The sequence below is a fragment of the Apodemus sylvaticus genome, chromosome 9 (genome assembly GCF_947179515.1).
Source record: "Apodemus sylvaticus chromosome 9, mApoSyl1.1, whole genome shotgun sequence".
NCBI lineage: Eukaryota > Metazoa > Chordata > Mammalia > Rodentia > Muridae > Apodemus > Apodemus sylvaticus.
In genome coordinates, this window is record NC_067480.1 from 84,726,184 (window position 1) to 84,739,922 (window position 13,739).

At 41.7% G+C, this 13,739-nt stretch overlaps 1 protein-coding gene across 1 annotated transcript; it reads left to right on the forward strand.

Moving 5' to 3' along the window:
- The first annotated feature begins 381 nt into the window (after positions 1–381).
- Adgrf4 (adhesion G protein-coupled receptor F4) lies at positions 382–13,537 on the forward strand. The gene is made up of 8 exons (XM_052193737.1): positions 382–468; positions 1,362–1,416; positions 3,664–3,815; positions 5,558–5,827; positions 7,738–9,105; positions 11,608–11,649; positions 12,081–12,140; positions 13,490–13,537. Exons 1-8 carry the CDS (start codon positions 382–384, stop codon positions 13,535–13,537), a joined length of 2,082 nt encoding a protein of 693 aa, XP_052049697.1.
- Positions 13,538–13,739: the final 202 nt, after the last annotated feature.

Below are 13,739 nucleotides of genomic sequence, written 5' to 3' on the forward strand. Positions count from 1 at the left end.
TTGGGCCGGGATGAAAGACAAGAAGAGGAAATGAAAGCAGAGGCCATGGAGGAACTTTGATTTCCCTCAGTGGCTCACTCAGCCTACTTTCTTATACAAACTGTGATCCGCCCACGGGTGGAGCCATTCACAGAGGCTCTTCTATCAATCATCCATCAGGAAAACGCCCACAGACCTGTCCATTGGCCAACTTGATGGAGTAATTTTCTCAGTTGACTTTCCTGTTCCCCAGGACTCTGGCCACACCACGTGTGTCTCTCTGGTCGATTTAGAAAGTGGTTCACCCTGCTCTGTGCAAAGTAGTCCAAGTGAGTTTGTCACCCTCAGCTGGATTTACCTTCTTGCTTTTCTGTTGCAGGTTAAGATCCCCATGTGTGAAAAATGAAGCCTTGGGTTGCCATGGTTTGCTGTTTAGTGTTTTTTCTGACAACAGAATGTTCTCATTCTAAAACCAAGACTCACAGAAAAGTAAGTTTGATCTCTCCCTGTGTGATCCCAAGAGAAATCCCTCAGTTCCCTTAGATGTCTAGATATCTGAAAAGTATCTAACGTGCCAATTAAAGTACTTTTTCATATGATCATAACTTCACTCTTGTTGATAGTAATTTTCAAAACAAAACAAAACAAACAAAACCAACAACAGCAAGAGTTAAGAGGTGACAGGAAATGGTCCAGGAGGCAACAGTTCAGTGTGGTTATCACTTTGCAAGCCACAGAGATTGCATCCAGGTAGCTGTCCAGAGGAGAAAGACCTAGGCTGCCAGTAGAACAATTTACATTCAGATCTTACTTTAGGTCTTGCTAGTTCTGGGAGGTGTTTTGCTTTATCATGTGTAATTTTTTTTATCATAACTAAATTTATACTTCAAGGTAATACTTATACTCCTTTCCTTGTATAAAAGATTCATGATTTGGTTATTGGTATAAAAGATTCATGATTTGGTTATTGTTACCCAGTGAACATTCTAAGTGTTTATTCCTTTCTTCCCTCTAAGGATGTATTCACGGAGCCTGGGGTTTTCCTCAGCTGTATTCCATCCATTCACTAAAGACGGGCAGAGACTTGATAGTGTAATTGCCACTTCTGTATTCCCTCAGGATCCTTAAAACTATAAGAGATATACATACCCTATCCACTAACTTGACCTTCCCAGCTCAAGTGATTTCCAGGTTAGCCATCATTAGGGGTTAGTTTGTCCTCACCTGTGTTCTCTCTAGCACCTTCCCTCAGACCCATCAGTGGATTGACAGTTTCCTTCCTAGTCTCACCACCTTTCCTCTTTATCTTTATATGGATCTTCTCAGTTGCACTGAGAGAGACCATCTCACAGTACATTGTTCTGGGAATTTATATTTTTCAGGACGAAGATAAATTTCAAATATCTCTACAGAAGCATGAGTTTAGACCAACACAAGGTGTGTATAACTATACCACAGTCTTTGTTCATTTGAAAATGGGACAAGAGAAGAGAGGGAGATGAATGTTACATGTCTCCAGAGCCCCAGGCTTTCTAATTCAATAATAACGTCTTATAAATTCTCTGTGTTTACCAGCATTGATAGCTTTTCTTTCCTCACATAACCAACCAAACAAAACATACAAACCTACTTACTTCCTTTGCCAGGGAGTGGAGTTATAAACATGGTGGTACTCTTACATTATTTACAAATTGTTTTTCCATTTTTACTGATTTTAACACTGTAATATCTTTCAACACAACTTCGCCTCATTGATTTCCTTTTCCTTTTTTCTTAGGCTTTTGTTATTTAACTTGGAACTTAAATGCACTATGTTGCCCAGGCTGGTCTTGAACTCTTGATTCTCCCTCCCAAGTACTGTAATTGCAAGGGTGCATCACTACATTGGGCTCTCATCTACCTCTCCCTGTTCTATGAGCACTATCCTTTGGAAGTTCTTCCAGAAGTACTTCAATGGCTTCATTATTTAACTCTGAAGCTTATAACCCATGCTGACCCGTGAGCCAAGTAGACATACCACACGTTTTTGTAAATACGAAGTTTTATCAGAACATGGCAATGTCCACTCCCATTTTGTCTTTAGTTGCTTTCACAATAAAAATGGTCATTGAGTAGATGACAGAGACCAAGAGCAGGAAAGCTGCAAATATTTACTCTGCAGGTGCTAGAGAGATGGTGCAGTGGTTTAAGAGGCCTGGGTGCATTCCCAGAGGACCTTTATTCCTCTAGAACAGCAGATCAGTACTAATTCAGTATTCATAGTGACTATCTAGAAAGGAACCTCAAGGACTAATGACAAGTGCCTGTGCCTAAAGGATAATTAAGATTATGAGCATTCCCTTGCATCTTACCTACCACCTCTATTTGTATAGCTCTATACAAAAAAGTTCAAAGACTCTTGCTCTGTGTACCTATCAATTCTCTTTTAGTCACAAAAGCAAGCATGTTTTCTGTTCAGCGTTGGTATTAGTTACCATTTGTTGCTGTGATAAAACATCACGACCTATGGTAACTTCTGGAAGAGAATGTAGAAAGAGTCTCCTGCACACTGTGTAAAAGGTGGGAGTTCGAGCAGAGAAGAGAAAGAGAGAGAGAAAGAGAGAGAGAGAGAGAGAGAGAGAGAGAGAGAGAGAGAGAGAGAAAGAGAGAGACAGAGACAGAGAGAGACAGAGAGAGAGACACAAAGACAGAGACAGAGAGAGACAGAGACAGAGAGAGACAGAGACAGAGGGAGACAGAGACAGAGAGAGACAGAGACAGATTGAAAGAAAAGAGAGAGATTGAGAGAAAAGAGAGATTGAGAGAAAAGCGAGTAGGATTCTGGGATAGACAGTGTGAGCTTGGCCTTGGAATGGTGATGGGGAGACTGCAGCAAAAAAAACTGAGGATCAGCTAATCATCCTCGTGGCGTGGCAGAACTTAAAATAGAATAATAGGGTGATTAACTTACGAGCTAGTTGGGCAGCAGCCAAAGCTTTTGGCCTAGGTATTGTACATATATTTGAGTCTTCGAGACATTATTCCGGGAGCAGGGGCCGGGAGGAAAACTATGAGCATACAGAAAACACACAACTACAAGAGAGAGTTTATTTTGGCTTTTGGTTCCAGAGGCAGAGCCCATAATGGTGGTGGTGGTATGGTAGCAGGCAACCAGACCTCTCGGGGACCAGAGAGGTCACATTTTTAAACAGAGAGGGCAACACGGAATTGGGGTGAGGCTATGTACTCTCAATGCCTGTCCTCCTTGATATAATTTCTCCAGTAATATTTTGCATCCTAAAAGTTCCATAATGTTCCCAAGCAATGCAACCAACTGAGGACCAAGTGCTTAAGTACATGAGCTCACACAGGGACATTTCTCACGTGAACCACTGTAGTATTAAAGCTCTCACTCTCTTCCCCAGTGTCTCGTCCTCTCCTGCCTGTGAGGGGGGGGGTCTCAGTATGGGTTTGGAACACCAGGAGGTCCCTCTTTCTGCTTCTCTGCCTGGACACTAGCTTCACCATCAATCACACAGCTGTTTCTTGTCTCTGAAAAGGCAATTTGACATCATCTTCTTGGCCAACTCTTCATAAAGTCCCAGAATGAACTAGATGGATTTGCCAGAGTCTGAAAATGGTAATTTGACCTCTGACTTGATGTTTTTTTTTTTTTTTTTTTTTTTATTTTCTTCCTGTTTTCAGGGAAATGTGATGGGCCATGCAGCATTTCCTCCAGCTGTAACCAGAGCTGTCCTTGGAACTTCCGTGGAGGAATCGTATTCACATGTAATCAAAACAAATGGCAAAAAACCATTGAAACATGCACAAGTCTCTCTGTGGATGCTTTGTTTCAGGTGATGCTCTGATATGTTCCTGGTGGCAGGAGCTAACCCTTCCAGGGTTGGGGGAGGGGAGGTGCTCGTTCATTTCTCTCTGTTCTAAAGGGCAGTAAGTCTCAAGCTTGGACTTGGAGCGAGCTTCCTGGTGGCTTGTGCCCGCCTCATGGTGTCTTTCCTTACCCTCACACTGAGGTACTCACCTCTCATCCGACATTTTCCTAGTCCTCTCCTAAAGAATCAGTTCCCGCCTTGGCTGAGGAATTCAGCGGAGAAATGTGATCGTACCAAAACCTTGGAAACGAGAGGTCAAACAAATCGAGTAACAGTTACTTAAACTACCTGCAAACGATGGCTCAGAGCTGTAGGCTTGGCTTTACCGTTAGATTTAGATGCCTCTTGTTTTAATTAATCAACTAAAGATGCCTGGGATTAAATTAAACATGACTTCTCTTCTAGTGCTTTCAATCCTGTCACTAAAACAGAACGCGGAAGGAATAAGAATTCAATGGCGCCTACTTGTCTCAATTATGATAAAAATCTTTCGTGTATACCTCTTCTCCTTTGCACCCTGTTTTTTCTCTGTCTCTCCAGTCCCACTGAAGGGCATGCATTCCCACACTTTTGTATTTAGCAGTGGCTTTATAAAAGAATTGTGGATGGTGTGGCTTTCTCAGCATAGGCAATCATGGTGAAGTCCCTGTCACTGCAGAGACAGGCATGAAGGAATGGAATGACTTGTTTATTCAAAGTCACTTCTGAAGAAGTGTAGGTAAAAACAACAGGAAATGGTCAACTGACTTACAATTGGGGAAATGTACATTTTTTTTTTCCTGCGGTTCTTTGGTATGTGGTGTTTGAACAGCTAACCTTCTCAAACAACTCTCCTTTGAAATTCCACCTGCATCTTCCTTCCCTCCACTTCTGTAGAATTTGCCTTAAAGAACTGGGGAGATGGTTCAGTGGGTAAAGGGCTCACCATGCCAGGAACGGTGAAGGCGTAGTTTCAGAACCCAGCACCTCTGTAAATGCCCTGTGTTCCTGCAGCTCCCGAGTTGCAGTGTTGGGGAAAGCCCTGTGTTTGCTGCTCAGCCAGCCTAGAAAAACAAGGAGCTCTGAGTCCAGCGAGAGACCTCATCTTAAAAATCAAAGAGCTGGAGAGATGACTCAGAGGTTAAGAAATCTTACTGCCCTTTCAGGGGCCCAGGCTTTGGTTCTCAGCATCCAGGTTGGAAGGCCCACAACTGCCTGAGGCTCTGAGGAAAGCCAATGTTCTCTTTTGGCCTCCCCGGGCAGCTGCGCTGATGTGTACCTACCCACACAGAGATGCATATAGGTATACATAATTAAAAATAAAATAAATCTTAAAAAATTATGAAGTGGAGAAGTTGACTGAGGAACAAATCTGATGTTGACTTTTGATGTCCGTTTGTGCATACACAGGTAAGGGTACTCACCATCCCATGACATGTATACACATGAACATGTGTGTACATACATAACACTAGTGCGTGTACACACAGACCCACACCCACTCACACACACACCTACCCCCACACAAACACTTCAGTTTAAGCCATTATTCTGAAAGCATATTCTAAACAGGGTCACTAGAGCCTTCTGTGACTGCCTTAAATTATTCTCAGCAAGTGAGGTCCTTTTGTGGCCTCCTCCGTGGCTACCTGTTTTTCCCATGGGGGTTGTGTGTTGTTTAGTTCCTTTCATCTAATGCATGTTTGCTGTTATTGTTATTTACACAGCGCACACATCCTGCAACTAGTCTGTCCTTGGCCTCATCTTCTCTTTTCCCCATGAACTTAATTGGCAATGCGGCACCAGTCCATATTGGAAATGTATTTCAAGGAATCCGAAAGTACTGCCCCGAGGACTACGTTTGCATTGTTGATGCTGTGAAATCCTCTGCAGTTACATCGGGAAATATTGCATTCGTAGTAGAGTTATTAAAAAACATCTCTTCAGACTTGCAAACCTCTGGAATACATGCTGGTGTGACTTGGAAGAAAATGAAGGTACTTAAAAAGTTAATCTCATCAAACACAGATACGAGTCTTCCTAAATCTTCAGTTTTTAACAGTTTCAGATCTCCTTTTCAGGGTAAAATGTACAACAACCACAGCAATAGCAGCAGACATTTCTGTCCAGTGTTCTTTATGAATGTTAGATATTAGATAGAGCAATGGCCATAGACCAGGTCTACCCTAGTAGTTCACGTTATTTGACTTTCATTTTTAGAAGGGAGTTGTATATCATAACAGTAGTTACAAGCTGTGTGTTAAAAGTTAAATGTGTTACCCTAAGATGGGTCTTTTGGTTTCAATTTTTTTTGTAGCCCAGGCTACCTTCAAACTTCTTATATAGCTGAGGCTGACATTGCCCTTTTGATCCTCCTGCCTGCACCTCCCCAGTACTGGGATTTCAGACATGCATTATTCCCACCGGTCTTTGCAGCATTGGGAAGGGAACCCAGAAGTACATGTGTATTAGTCAAGTGCTCTCCTAATTGAGAGCTATCCCAGCAAGACCCGGGTCAGCTTCTCAGAGACTTTAATGTGCTCTTGAGCATTAGGGTTTATTACTAAATGATATAGAGATATGGTATGCATATAGTAGTTCTTAAACTCGTCATGAAATGCACAGACACTTTCTTCCATAAGACAATCATTCACATTGTATGGAACTTTAATTCTACATTCTGTATTGTGAAAATCTTCCTCAGATCCAATAATAAACATATATGTATATTTAATACATGATACATATATGTTTCATATATATGTATAATATACATGTACATATCACATGTATAATATGCACATATAATAATGTATATTATAGATACATGTTTATACACACACATATATAATGCATATTATGTATACATATATACATGTACATATATATATAATATAAATGTGTATATACGATATATATCCTTTTCAAAAGATTTGTTTGTTTTTTATGGGTATGGGTGTTTTGTCCGGATGTAAGTTTGTATACTATGTGTGTTCAGTGCCTTCAGAGGCCAGAACTGGATCTGGAGTTACAGATCTGGCTATAAGCTGCTATGTGGCTGCCAGCAAGTGATCCTGGGACCTCTACAAGAGCAGACAATGCCCTCAACTGCTGTCATAGTTAGGGTTTCGATTCCTGTGATGAAATACTATGATCAGAAAGCCAGTTAGGGAGGAAAGGATTTATTTGGCTTATACATCCACATCATAGTTCATCATTTGAAGGAAGCCAGGACAGGAGATGAAACAGTAAGATTCTGGAGTCTGTAGCTGATCAGAGGCCGTGAAGGGATGCTGCCTATTGGCTTGTTCATCATGACTTTCTCAGCCTGCTTTCTTATAGAACCTAGGAGCCAGGCAGTGGTGGCACACGCCTGTAATCCCAGCACTATGGGAGGCAGAGGCAGGTGGATTTCTGAGTTTGAGGCCAGTCTGGTCTACAGAGTGAGTTCCAGGACAGCCAGGGCTATACAGAGAAATCCTGTCTTGGAAAAAAAAACAAACAAAAAACCAAAATCCAAAAAACAAAACAAAACAAAACAGAACAAAAAAAGAACCTAGGACTACCAGTCCAGGGTTGGCCCCACCCACAATGGCCTGCGACCTCTGACATCAATCACTAATTAAGAAGATTCCCTTCAGCTGGATTTTATGGAAACACATTTTTCAATTGAGGTTCCCACCTTTCAGATTATTCTAGCTTGCGTCAGGTTGACATAAAACTAGCCAGGACAATGTATTCTTTATAGCCTTTTAATTTTCTTTTGTTAGTCTTACTAATACACTTTTGCAATAAGTAGAGAATTTAAAGAGGCAGGAATCAAATAAGATGAAATAATCAGATCTTCCCAAAGTTTCAGATTTTAGAAATTGATTTTTTTACACTAACAGACTTGTTTCCATTGCAGAACTATGGGAAAGTGGCCAACCACATCCTTGGCCCCACTGCCATTTCAAATTGGGCTTACATTCCCAACAAAAATGCCAGCTCAGATCTGTTGGAGTCAGTGAACTCTTTCGCCAAGAAACTCCAAATCCAAGGTAAACCTGAGAGCATCGTAGATGAACTCTTTATTCAGGCAAAAGGCTCTCGTATCTCTAACAGCCTCAGCCTCTCCGTACCCAGGTTCAATGCTACGGAAGATGTCTTAGTGGTGATTGAAATTCCCAGGCAAGCATTACGGGAGCTGTCGCCCAATGCCTCCCAAGCCATTGCCATAGCTTTTCCAACTTTGGGGGCCATTCTAAAAGAAGTCCATCAGCCAAATACGAGTCTCCAAAAGCCCATAAGTGATCTGATCCTATCATTGGTTTTGCCAGAAGGTCTGAACGAAATCGTACTCACTTTTGATAAAATCAATAAATCCCAGAGCACCAGCAGCCAGTGTGTCAGCTGGGATCCCAAGAAAAGGCAGTGGGATGAGAGCCCATGTACAGTGGTGGCAGACATCAACAGCACAGTGAAATGCCGGTGCAGGCACACCAACGCTGTGATGTCCTTCTCTATTCTCATGTCTTCTAAGCCTGTAAAGGACACGATTCTCAACCGTATCACCTTCATTGGACTCAGCGTCTCCATCTTCAGCTTGGTGCTCTGCCTGGTCATCGAAGCCATCGTTTGGTCCCGGGTGGCGGTGACAGAGATATCCTACATGCGCCACGTGTGCATCGTGAACATTGCTGTGTCCCTCCTGACCGCAAATGTGTGGTTCATCATTGGCTCCAACTTTAGTGCGAATGTTCAGGAGGATCACAAGTGGTGTGTGGCCGTGACGTTCTTCTGCCACTTCTTCTTCCTCGCCCTGTTCTTCTGGATGCTCTTCAAAGCACTGCTCATTGTCTATGGAATTCTGGTTGTTTTCCGCAGGATGATGAAGTCTCGTATGATGGCCATTGGCTTTGCCATTGGCTATGGGTGTCCCCTTGTGATTTCCGTCATCACAGTTACTGTCACAGAGCCTGGGGAAGGCTACACCAGAAAAGACGCCTGCTGGCTTAATTGGAACCAAACCAAAGCCCTTTTTGCTTTTGCCATTCCAGCCTTGGCCATCGTGGCTGTGAATCTCCTTGTGGTTCTTGCAGTTGCTATCAACACGCAGAGGCCCTTGATTGGCAGTTCGAAATCGCAGGATATGGCCATCGTGTTCAGGATCAGCAAAAATGTTGCCATCCTCACCCCACTTCTGGGACTGACCTGGGGTTTTGGTCTAACAACCTTGTTAGTAGGCACACATCTAGCATTCCATATAATCTTTGCCTTGATCAATGCTTTCCAGGTAAGTTATATTTGTATTTGCTTGGTATTCCCGGCTAGACATCAAAGGATCGCTGTAATTTATTTACCATTAAAAAGTACCAAGTGTTCTTCCTTTATTTCAGGGCTGTCTGAATATAGTTTCTCCCATTTGCACTGATAATGTTTCACCACTTAAGATTATCTACCTATGTATCTATGTATCTGTCTATGTATGTATGTATGTATGTATCTATCTATCTATGCATCTATCTATGTATCTATGTATCTATCTTTCTATCATCTATCTATCTGCTATCTATCTATATATCTATATATCTGCTCTCTCTCTATATATATATCTGCTATCTCTCTCTATATATATATCTGCTATCTCTCTCTATATATATCTATATCTGCTATCTATCAATCATCTATTTGTTTATTATGTGCACACTCTGCTTGCATGTATGTGTGGGGTTGTATGCCTGCCACAGATTACATGTGGAAGCCAGAGGATGACTTACAGGTGACAATTCTTATGCAGATCTACCTGTGGACTGAACTTCTGCCATCAGGCTTGGTGGCAATGGCCTTCACCCACTAAGCCATCTCACCTGGCCCCTCCCCCGCCCCCATTTTAAAAAGTTTTCCTTTTGAGACAGGATCTCACTTTGTAGCCAGAGTGGCCTCACCCTTGTAACTGTCTGCTTGTCTCAGCCCCTGTGTGCTGAGATTATAGGTGTGAGTTACTTGACCATGGGTGAGCCTGGAGTTATTTGACCAGACCACTGGCTGGAGGGCAATGTTCTTCCTTTTCTCTCAATGACCTTGGGTCCTTTCTACCAAGTCAGATGTTAATCTTCTTACATAGATGACTGTCCTTTGGTCAAGGTTATAAAAAGTTGCTCCCTGATCAAAATAAGCATAATGTGGTCCTTCTCCAGGGAACTTAGCGAAATAGATATTTTCTGTAGTATAAAGAGATTACCATTGACCTTCATTTTGGAAGTTGACCAATCAGGAATTCTTATACTTCTTTCTTGCTATTTCCTGTGACATAAAAGTTAGTTGCTATTTATATACAAATTTTGTCCTATGCTATCTGGTCTTTGAGGGGGGGGCATTTCCCTCTGGTCTTGACTTCCTCATCAGGTAAAATAAGGGTTTAGATGTGGAATGAGCTCCCCTGTCCTTCCCTACTGCAGCATGCACGCTCTGACAAGATGGTCCCTGTGAACGCTGTTTTGCTCTCCCTCTTCATCCAAAACTCAGATTTTGGTCATGCTATCACTTAATCAGATTTCTTTCTCTACCTAATAGAAAACCTGTCAGATTCACAATCTTAATTACACTTAATTAAGATTACGAAAACTCAGCCTTCTGCCAGTTCTTGTAATAGGGTTTTCCTGGAACATAGCCATGCCAGTTTATTTATGTTTTCCTCAGGGCTCACTATGAGCTAGAATTACACATTTGAGTAGTTGCAGCTGAGGGGGATGGCCAGAAAAGTGTAAATATTGACTGTCTGGTGTTTGGAAGAAAGTTTTCCAGCTTTTGCTTTAAATATTGTAACTACTCAATACAATAACGAAGTGTTTCAGTTGATCTGTCCCTAGAACTTAGAGGCACCACACGAAGTGCGAACAGCACAGACTCTAAAGAAATGCCCGCTTAGGTCAAGCGTGTGTCTTACTCATTCTTTAAGTATGGACCCCACCGTTTCACTCGTCCTGTTGTATTGCTTTACAGAGAAAGCATTAAATACCTTTCCCTTTTAAACTCAAAAGCTCTTGACTGACATACATTTCTCCACTCTTTTTGCCTTAAGTAAAAAGTTTTTTTCCCTTTATTGTTGATTTTTAAGTGTATGGATATTTTGCCTGCATGTATGCAGTGCCCATGAAGGCCAGAAGAGGGCAGCAGATCGCTTGGATTAGAGTTACATACGGTTGGAAGCTGCTATGTGGGCCCTGGGAACTGGCTACTCCTTTGCAAGAGTAGCCAGTACTCTGAACTGCTGATCCATATCTCTGGACCCCTGTTTTGTTTTTAAAAAAAAAGTGAGAAAGGATCTTACTCTTTAGCCCAGGCTACCCTCAAACTCATAATGATTCTCTTGCCCAGCCTCTGGAGTGATGGGATTATAGGTGTGAGCTACTAATCATGCTTAATTTTCCCACTCTGAATGTTACTCTGGTAACTAATGATTTTATTCTCTCCTCCTCTCTAGTAGGATCTGAGAATGTAGAGGATACTCCACTATAAAAACCAAGTTTGACCCAGCAAAAGTATCTTCAGAAACTGATGTAACAGTGGGGCAATCGGGATCCAAATGGTGTCAGCTAGGGGCAGGACAGAGCAACCTTTTAAAGCAAGCAAGCAAGCAAGCAAGCAAGCAAACAAACAAATAAATACAACAGCAACCCCCTTACCCACACACAATTTATCTCGGGCAAGGACAAGGGTAGAGGAAGAGGGTTAAAATAAAACCGGGATACTGTTTGAGAAGCAGTCCCTCATGATTCTGTTGAATTTACCACAGGGCTTTTTCATCTTGCTGTTTGGAACCATTATGGATCACAAGGTAAGTTGAATTTGCTTCATTCCTTGCTCTGCCCAATTCTGTGTGGCTGAGGAAAGTAGGAGGGAGAAATTGTTCTAACTGGAGTGAGTGTAGGGTTGCTGAGCTTGGGAGCACAGCTCAGGGCATCAGCTGTGTGGAAGAAAGAAAAGACGTCCATATTCTCTGGCTTGCTTATGATCATAGAAATAGAGATTGCAACCAGATATTGTTGGTAAAAAGAGCAGAAACCATGACTAAAATTTGAAACTGGTTCTGTGGATTGCTGTAATCATGTTTCAACTTTTATCTATGTCTACTTTCTTGCTAGGTGCTGAACTGAGCCACCTCACGTTTCTCTGGCCAGAGTCACTGTTCTGGTCCATGTGTCTATACTTTGGAATGCTGTTATCTCTGTTGGCATCTGTTGAGCACTAACTGTCATTGCTTTTCAGATACGAGATGCTCTGAGGATGCGGGTATCTTCATTGAAGGGGAAATCAAGGACAGCAGAGGTAAGGTCCCTTTTAGTGACCACTGGAGGGTCAGGGTCAGGGTCTACACATGCAGAGATGGATGCCATAGCCCAGCACTCAGAATTTGTTAGCAAAATGAATCACTCATTTCTCATTTCACAAACAAGGAGGGTTGCACTGAAATGGAAAGCTAGCAGAGGATACCTTTGAAGGGAATTTAGCATGTGCATGTAGCTTGACATGGGGCCATCGAGATGAACCCAGGACCAGAGATTTATAAATTTTAGGATCTTGGAAATGAGAGTTGAGTTAAAAATGAGATTTTGGTTTAACCTCCTCATTTCACAGGTGAGGAGTTCAGCTGAGAATTTAGTGATGTGTGTGCAATGCCATCCATCTTATTAGAAGCAGAATAAATGCCAACCAAAGTCTGCCCATCCTCCATGTCCAGGACTCTTTCTAGTAGACCACATTTCCTTGGATTGGAATAACAGTGCACATAATGACGTAATGAAGACTTTAAAGGGGACAATATGTCTTTGAAGGCCACAAGTAGAGTGTCAAAATTTCCACATCTGTTACAATTTGTTTGTTCAACCAGTAGATTATTCCCCAGAGCTTTGGGAATAGACTTTCTGGATATATTGATAAGTATCATCTATGTCTATTTCCAAGATTGACTTTTAGTTTCACATTTCATCAATTTTAAGATAGATGGTGTCTTTTTTTTTTTTTTTTTTTTTTTTTTTTTTTTTTTTTTTTTTGGTTTTTCAAGACAGGGTTTCTCTGTGTAGCCCTGGCTGTCCTGGAACTCACTCTGTAGACCAGGCTGGCCTCGAACTCAGAAATCTGCCTGCCTCTGCCTCCCAAGTGCTGGGATTACAGGCGTGTGCCACCACGCCTGGCTCATAGATGGTATGTTAACTGACTAATTTTATTTAAATAGTCTTTATTTAAAATAAATATTTATAAATAGTCTTTGTTTTTTAAGGTTTATTTATTTTTATTCATATGAGTACCCTGCAGCTGTCTTTAGACACACATCAGAAGAGTGCACCAGATCTCATTACAGATGGTTGTGAGCTGCCACGTGGTTGCTGGGAATTGAGTAGAAGAGCAGTCAGTGCTCTTAGCCACTGAGCCATCTCTCCATCCCTAGTTTTTGTTTAAAAAAGCAAAACAAAGACCACAAGTTCCCTTGTCATGTTATATTCAGTGAAATACAGAAATTCAATCCTTTGTGGAAGCATCAATTTGGATATTTCTCTTCATAGTTTTATTTTTGCACTATTATCTTTAGGCAGCTTGAACATTAATCTATAAATATACATAGTTTTTTTGCCAGTGTCATTACCCATTGTAAACTCTGTTACTTTCCCCCTATTTAGAAGGTGTCATTAAGTCCAGCCAATGGATCCAGAATACTGAATCGCTGAGACTAAAATGTGAGTATTGAAAACTTAAGTAGAAACTTTACATGTGAGTGTCACTGGGCCACTTGTGAGTGAGCTGGTGACCACTAAGGACTACTGAAGTCTGGATGAGGGAACAGGATAACAGGACCATCAGAAGAGCAATTCTTCTTTATAGCTTGGCACAAAAATGAAAATGGAAAAAGTTTTCTTTGATACCTGTGTC

Coding starts and splice junctions, on each gene's coding strand:
- Adgrf4 (XM_052193737.1), top strand. CDS start 382: ATGAAGCCTTGGGTTGCCATGGTTTGCTGTTTAGTGTTTTTTCTGACA. Junction 3,816..5,557: donor CTGTGGATGCTTTGTTTCAG/GTGATGCTCTGA, acceptor TTATTTACACAG/CGCACACATCCTGCAACTAG. Junction 9,106..11,607: donor CCTTGATCAATGCTTTCCAG/GTAAGTTATATT, acceptor AATTTACCACAG/GGCTTTTTCATCTTGCTGTT.